This window comes from Echinops telfairi, unplaced genomic scaffold (assembly GCF_000313985.2).
Source record: "Echinops telfairi isolate 266 unplaced genomic scaffold, ASM31398v2 ScPeMD7_2;HRSCAF=8, whole genome shotgun sequence".
In the NCBI taxonomy this organism is placed as follows: Eukaryota; Metazoa; Chordata; class Mammalia; order Afrosoricida; family Tenrecidae; genus Echinops; species Echinops telfairi.
Genome location: NW_022103898.1, coordinates 31277076 through 31285522, shown reverse-complemented (window position 1 = coordinate 31285522; position 8447 = coordinate 31277076). Strand labels below are relative to the sequence as shown.

Sequence of the window (8447 nt, the reverse complement as noted above, 5' to 3'; positions counted from 1 at the left end):
GTTGGGTTAATGGGTTAATGTTGGACTTGTGGGCTTGGGCAGCACTGGGTTGGGATGTTTTCGTGATACACCTTTTCTTTACATAAAACTCTCTCTTATACATGAGTCGCTGTGGATTTGTTTCTCCAAAGTACCTGGACTATTACAGGGAACTACGTAATTCTCGTATTGATAAAGGTACTTGAGTCTTGCCATAACACATTAGTGATAGACACATAAATGAGACCCTCCATCTTCTGATTCCTAATATTGTGTTCTTCATAACATAGCACGTGTTATGAAGCTGCTTACAAACTAATAGAGCATTTATTGAGTGCATACGATATGCCAGGTTGGATTATAATAAGCTACAAAAGTGATAAAGCAAGAAATCAATTCCATTTTTTTAAAAACTGATACTACTAATAGTGAGTTTCAGTCCTCTGGCTAACCCTTCCCACCCCAAATGCCCTTCTTCAGGTGCAATAACTTTCAATTCTTTCAGCGTTTGGGGTTTTATGGTGTTTTCTGTCCTATGGCTAAATTCGACATTCCATGTCTGTTTTTCAATGATCCACTTAACATATCACCGTGGAGAGGAGGAGTCAGCATGCTCCGGTCAATGTGGGCATCTTTCTCCCGCTCACACACACTCGTCCCTTTGCCACGTCCTTCTCATCTAGTTATGTCACAATGTTGGCGGTTCTCACCGGGGCTCACTATCTCTTCCAGCTGCATGCTAAATGCTGCCTTCTCCTTCCATTTGTTTTTCTTGTTCAAAGGAATTACCAGACTGCCAAAAAGTGACTTTCGGAACGACTCTGATAAATGTACGGCAGGATAAAGAGACCACAGGTAACCAGCAGGAAGGTCTGAGGGTCTGGGAGCAGATGCCAAGATTCTCTCTCAGGTTCACAAGACACAAGCCATCTGTGGACTGACCCTCGGTATACAATTAGGTACTTGATCATGAAAGCTGCCGCCTCATCTGCAGAGGAGACTCATGATTCTCTGTTATGTAGCCAAAGTAGTTATGGGAACGGACTGATAGAAATGAAGATAAAATAGAAGCCAGAATCCAAGTATCAATGTCATTTGCTATAAGAAATGCCACAGGCTTTCCTTGGTTTGCTTCAGGCTCGAGGACTTGGGGGGTGGGGGTGGGGGTTGTTAGCTGCCATTGAGTTGGCTCTGATTCCGGGAGACCTTTTACAAAACTCAACGTCGCCCTTGACGGGCATGTGTGATTCCATCGTTGTGGCTATTGTGTCAGTTCATCTCATTGAGGGGGTTCCTGGTTTTGCTGCTGGTCTTCTTTACCCACCATGACGGTCTTTTCTAGTGGGTCCTCATCCCTGGTGACGGAAACTAAGCCAGCCAGCCAAAGCCTTACGTCCGTTCATCTAAGGAACTTTCTACTGTAGTTGCATTTCGTCTAAGACTTAACGCTTATCACCCACATCACACTTTGATTGCATTCATTCTTCCGTTTTTTCTTTGTCATTGTCCCAAACTGCAAAGACCAGGATGTGATTCAGGCACATCTTAGTTATCAAAGCAACATCTTTGCATTTTAAAACTTTCAAGAGGTTTTTTACATTAGCTTTTTCCAATGCAATATAATATTTGATTTCTTGGAAAAATAATTAATTTTGTTGTTGATGTTGAACGTATACACAGACATATACTAAATAATTTAACAATTTCTAAATGTACAATTTAGTGATAGTAACTAGAGGTTTCAAACTATGCAACCATTTTCACCCTTCTTGTCCAAAGTGTACTTTCCCCATTAACACAATATCACCACCCACTAAGTTTTCTATCTAGACTTACAGGTTGCTATTGCCAATTTGATCCCATACAGATAATTCTATTGAAAAGCATAGTGTTCAAGGCAGATACTTTACTGGTTAAGTTGAACTATTGCTTGGTTTGAAGATTTCAAAGGAAAATTTTGGATTAAGGTTCCCAGATTATCTCAAGGCAATAGCTTCAGGGGTTCATCCAGCCTCAGTAGCTCTAAAAATGTGGATTTCATCAAAAGTTGAAATTCTATTCTGTTCTCCCCCTTTTCATCAGTATTCTTCTATACAATATTTGATCAGAGTATTCAGTAATGGTAGCTGGCAACCATGCAGATCTTCACAACAAAGGAGGTAGTGGTTAATGGAGGTAATTAGGAACACATGCCATTTCCTCCTCCTAGTCCTGATTTTTTTTCTCTGTTGCTCTAAATAGAGATCAATTGTTGTATCTTGAATGGCCAACTGAAAGCTTTTAAGACCTTTGAAGCTAGGAGACCAAATGGAAGCACTAGTCGTAATAGCTGACCAATGAATGTAGGTGTCCTTTGATACCATAACCCTAACCCAAGAAACCAAATCCTAGGAGGTGTTTGGTTGTACATAAGTAGCCTTATGTACATTAGCCATAAGTACCGGTGCAGCTTTTATTTTAGTTTGTGGTGAAATGTGTGTGTGTGTGACACAATTTGCTGCTCTTCCATGTATGTTGATCATTGATTCAAGTAGAATAAAACTGTTGGAAGCCGTAATCTTCTTCATTCTAATGTTCTTAAGTCCATGTGTAAGCTTTGTTTGTTTTTACATTCAGATGTAATCTTTGACCTTCATCAGCAAGGGCTTTCAATTATCTTCATTTTGGGGAAGCATGGTCTGTCGTCGGCATACCACCCGTTCTAGTGAGGTTCCCACTGATCCTGATCTCATGTTCTTCGTACCGTCCATCTGCTCAGCATACAGAGTGAATAACTATAAAGAAAGGATCGGACCCTGATATACACGTTACCTGATTTAAAAACACGGAAATCACTAGTTGCCCTATCTGGTTAAGCATAGAATTCTAAGTTAAAGGGAATTTCCCCTCAAAATGTAGGGGTATCACTCTGTCCGATAATCCTCCACAACTATTGAGAAGTCACATCATATTCTGATTTCCAGTTCTTTGTGTTTTCCTCTGGAAGCTCTGGGGAATCTTCCCTCTGTCTGGGTGTTGTGAAGGTCCAGGATGGACCTGAGTGTGGGTCTGCTGTCTTTTGTGCCATTCTGATCTGGAAAGGACTGTTCTTCAGTTGACAGAGATACTTTCTGGTGGACGATTCCTTCCCTTATTCATTATGGCCTTCTGGAATGTCTGTCACTCAGATAATGGACCATTTGGATTGATTGTCTTACATTTTTTTTACCTTTTCTTCCCTATTAACTATCTTTTGAAGTTTATATTTTAATTTCGGGAGGATATGTTCAATTTTATATTTCAAAAACTTTATTGGAGATTTGTTTATGTGTGATGCAAATGCTTGGGATGTTCAGTTGATAACCAAAAAATTGAGGGTTCGAGTTCACAAGGGGCATCTTGGAAGATAGGCCTAGTGACTACTTCCAAGAAAATAAGCCAGAAAAAATCCTACGTAGCACAATTCTATTTCTGACACAGATGAAAGTTGAGATCAACTTGACAGCAACTGGTTAACTAGACATTGATTATTCTGTTTTGGTTCTTAAAATTTCAAGCATTATTTCTCCTGTTTCACTTTCCATAGAACGACATTCTCATTTCACGGATGCAATGTTGGTTTCCTTCTCTCTGTGGATGTGAACGATGGATTCACTGGAGTTTTCTTCTGCTCTCCGTCTTGTATCTGACTCTACAAGTTCTATTCGCTTGCTAATTTTGGTCTCTCCCTTTCATTACTTGTCTAACAACCCTTAGCTGGCCAGTCATGTTTAGAGGGAAGCCCTACAGAGCACATTGGATCAGGCTCATTGATTTATAAACCTCATGGTAGCATAACTGCAGAAGGAACCAGCAGTTTCACTGGGTGATACCAAAATGTCAGTATCTGTAGGTCATTTCTCTTTGGCTGGTGTATTTCCCCAAAGAGAATTATTTTAGACTCCTGCTTAGAGAAGGGGTATGTAAGCCTGTTTTGGTTTTGTTTTTCTAATTCTGGGAACCAGCTGGGAGAGAGGGTAGAGAAGTATCATGTTTAGAATACAGACTTTCACTTCATTGTCTGGTTCCTAGTATGGCTATTCATCTCCGTGCCTAAAGCCCCTGCACCTACAGCCCCTCTGATTGAATCCCAGGAGAGAGCAACATGGAAGACCAGCCCGCAGAGAGGAGATGAAGGAAGGGGCAAGATAGGATGAGGGGGGATGGCATCTAACTGCTCCATTTGTCTTCCCGTTCTCCCACCTGATAGGACGCCGTGTGCCTGGTTCTTCAGCACTTCCAGAGCTCATGGGCTGCGTCCTGTTGGCGCCACTCTGAAGCTCTTAGGATCGAGACTTTGCTCTCTGCTGAGCCCATCGCACTCTTGCGACTGTTGTCCGTCCTTCTTTAAAGTGTCCGCATTTCTTGTCTGCTCCACCTCCTCTCTTAGTTCTTCCTGTCTGTGTGGATTTATGCCTTTAGAAAATATTCCATTGTCCTTGCCTTAGTGTGGTGTGCAAGGATGCAGAGCTGCAGTTCTCAACCTGTGGGTCACGACCTCTGTAGGGTCGAATGATCCCTTCACAGGGGTCACCGGATTCATAACAGCAGCAAAGTTACAGTGATGAAGTAGCAACGAAAATAATTTTATGGTTTGGGGGGTCACCACAATATGAGGAACTGTATTAAAGAGTTGCAGCATTAGGAAGGTTGAGAACCACTGATGTAGAGACAAATGCTTGTGTTCAATTCTTTATTTTTGACCGGCAGCTCTGAGTGTGTCTTATAATCAAAATGAAGGACTTTGATAAAAGCACTTTTAAGATTCTATGAAGCTCACATTTTATGATCCCATAACTATAAATAAGTCTTTATTGTAGAGACTGGTGCTAAATATATTGTCAGAATTTAAACCAAAGGAAATTGCTACAGTATGAATTGATTGCCAAGAGGTGTTTGTTTCTGTTAAAGCGAGGAAAGGGGTGGTGTGTGCGTGTGTTGAGTTAGATGACCAGCAGAGGAAGGGAAGGTACAAGTGACAGCACAGAGAGACCGTGACCCTGGAAAGAAGAGACACTTATTGAGAAGTTGCAAAATATAATTGTGATGCCAGGTTTTATGTCTTTTATTTTTCTAGGTTTTATTATTGTATGCCTATAACTTGAAGCCGGTGAAGTTTTCAGATGTGAAAAATCCCACTTCCAGCAGTTTATATGTCGGCTCTTTCTGGGTCCCACTGAACAGGCAAGTACAGGTGACTCCTCCACAAACCTCTAACCCTCTGAGATGATGCCTCATGGGACAGATGTGTGCGTTGGCTTACAAGGTAGCTCACAGGAGGAACGATACAAAACAATTTCAGAAGAATCTTCATTTTCCTTATCTATTGCAGTGACGAAGAGCATCAACTCCGAAGTTAGCTTTGGTTTACATTCTACGTGTGTCCATTAATATCTGCACAATTTCGGGCATTATCGCTCTGTACCTGTCTCTTTTTCAGAAAAATGGGAATAATAATAATAGTGCCTAGGATGTTCAGGAAAACAATTCTTACCATTTCATAAAGATCATTTGATAGTATAAGGTAGCTAGCTGTACGCACTATATTTTGCCCATAATATTGACATGTTCCAAAATTAACCTATTGGGGCTCTGCATTGGGCTGAAAATTCCAATTCAAACTCCACCAATCCCACTGTGTTACCTGTCCCTCTATACTGCACATTATTTTATAATAGTTCCTATGTCACCAGTGTCTGCTACAGCCAGGCTGTTTTTCTCTCTCCATCAAACACGACATCTCTCCAACATTTGCTCATGCTTGGTTTCTCTCTTTTCCTACTACACTTTCCCAATTTTCTTATTTTTGAAATGTTTGTCCTTGCTTGGACAATTTTTTGTACTGCACTATACACAACAAAAATATTGAGAAAAAAGTTACTTCTACAAGGTAATGCAAAAATAAATTAATTAGTACAAGCAAAAAAAGGTAGAGAAAGCATTTCCTTATTTCTTAATTCTACTTTTCCACAAACTTTTTTGAAGCCTCTGTGTGTGTGTGTGTGAGTGTGTATGTGTGAGAGAGAGAGTGTGTGTGTGTGTGTGTGTGAGTGTGTATGTGTGAGAGAGAGAGAGTGTGTGTGTGTGTGTGTGTGTGTGTGTGACAGAGAGAGAGAGAGAGAGCAAGCATCACTGCTAAGGTTCCTGTTTGTGCATACATGGGTTTATTTCAAACAAAATGTGCTTAAACTTGTCTGTGAAATCAGTGAATGGATGTAGTAATTCACTCTCAGTGTATTCTCATCTTAATGTCCATAGAGTGACACACATGCATGCATGTGCTTTTCTTGTGTTCTGGGGAAAGAAATGATTTTGACATAAGGGCTAATATCAAAAGTTTAAGAAAACTCAAGCAGACATCTTCCCCAATCATTGGAGCTATGCAACACGATTATTTGAATGTTTTTCCATATAAAACAACAGGTTTTTTTTAATGGGTTGAACATTCTAAGGAATGTCTAGAAGACCTCAAAGATGAACCAGGAGCGGGAAGACCTCCACCTTGGAGCATAAAGACACTGGCTGACAGACTGAAGCTGGGGAAGAAGGCCGTAGCGTCACCGTTGATGCGCGAACCACTAAGACTGGGCGCACACATGGGTAGGCATTTTCAACATGAAGTGAATGCCCTGGCCTCAGCAAGGTTTCATTCAGCTGGATGGGTGCCCAAATGATTGCGTGAAGTTCGGCTAGCTCAAGGACTTGACTTTTCATCAGACTTTTAAACAGAATGTAAGCTGCCGAAGATTATTTTATAGCACAAATCCCAACAGGGGTCAAGTTTTAAATTTCCTAAAGTAGTATGGAGAGCGCGGTCCGAGGAAAACAGTGGCTCTGAGGGACTCGACTGTGCCAGTTAAATTCAAGGCAGAGATACCAGCGCAATAGACATACGGCGACTATGTTTCAGAATTACAAAGGGACAGATTTTCTTGAAGGACACAGGGAAAGCATAGAGCCTTCTTAAGAAGAAGTTTTAAGAAACGTGAAAATTGCGTTGGTGAGAAAAAGGCCAGGAAAATTGCACTGAGGATTTTTTCCATCACAACCACACAGCTGTTTATTCTTCACAAATGACATGCTGTCCTACGAGAATTTCACTGAGAAACCTCAGCCCATCCGTACAATCACCCTAATCTTGCCTCTTCAGACTTCATGTTGTTTCCCAAACAGAGAATATATGTTGCTCGAGGATACCCAACCTGCTACTTTCACATGATGTAAATCGAATCGCACAGACTTCTCTGGGGATGGGTCAGCGAGATGGAAATACTGTCTCCAAAAGTATGCAGACCTAGATGGAGGTCACATCAAGAAATCGTAATGTTATATTTTTACATTTTTGTTTAATAAAGATTTCTCTGATTTTGTAATAGTGATTTTTTTGACTCACCATCGTATACTTAAAACACTTGCTATTTCATATTTACATGCATAATTAAATGAAATGAATCACATTCACTGTGTGTGCATCCAACACCATTATCTATTTTCAAAATGTTCAATGGTCCTTGACAGAAGCTCAGTGCCCCTGAGAAATGGCTCCCTCTTCCTTCTCCTTCCCATTCCTGGTGATCTCGAATAGACTCTGCTCGCTCTATATTTGCGTACTCCGGGTACTTCATCTAAGTGGGATCCTGTTTGTCCTCTTGTGGCAGACCTATTTCACTCAGTAGAATGTCTTAAAGGTCTACTCCTGCTATCGCATGGAAACAACAGCAACCGAGTGGGGAAATAGAATGTGATCGGTACTTACATTGTCCTAAGACTCAGCCGTAAAGATAAATCAAGTCCTGATACAGCAGTTCTCTCTTTTTCACTCTGTTGTTCATCACCCTTGGGACCCTGTCCCCATTCTTTTCATTTGTAAGATGGAAATAGTAATACCTGATCTGCTTACCTTTTGGGGTTATTGTTGGAATGGAGCCAGATCACATATGAAAACATGCATCGTAAGGCCAAAAGCACGGGTAAATGTTAGGTGTCCTTCCAGGCCCCACGTGTGTCACAGTAGCAGCAGATACACTGCTCTCTGACCTGTGAGTCATCTCGTAAGTCCTTAGTGGATGGAGATTGGTGCTGCCCTGTCCTTCCCTGGGGAGTCTTGTTCATGCTCCACCACTTTCCATTTGGCAGACTTCTTGGCTTTGCTTGAAAGAGAATAAAACAAAAGCTGTTTCAAAGCTGACATACCTTCAGTTATTCACTCTATTTTCTTTTCTTTCTTTTTTCCCCTCCAGTGAAACACAGAAAAATTTAACCATAAGCTATAGACTAGCATAACTAAGCAATGACATTATATACTTGCCTTGCAAATCCAAAACATAGTGAAAATAATTTTGTAATAGGGAATATAATCAAATTGACAGGCTCATTCTATCTCAAGGAGTTCTTAGTTTTGATGCATTCACGGTCAACAATGGGATTACCCCAGATTAGGGAATGTTCTT

At 40.9% G+C, this 8447-nt stretch overlaps 1 protein-coding gene across 1 annotated transcript in view; it reads left to right on the top strand.

Annotated features, from left to right (window-relative positions):
• The window catches only part of CFAP54 (cilia and flagella associated protein 54), a 390102-nt gene that overhangs the window by 306077 nt on the left and 75578 nt on the right, over window positions 1-8447 (top strand). The window contains exon 62 of the mRNA XM_030886291.2: window positions 5075-5181. Within this exon, the coding sequence (XP_030742151.1) occupies window positions 5075-5181 (107 nt within the window). The remainder of the gene's footprint in view (window positions 1-5074; window positions 5182-8447) is intronic.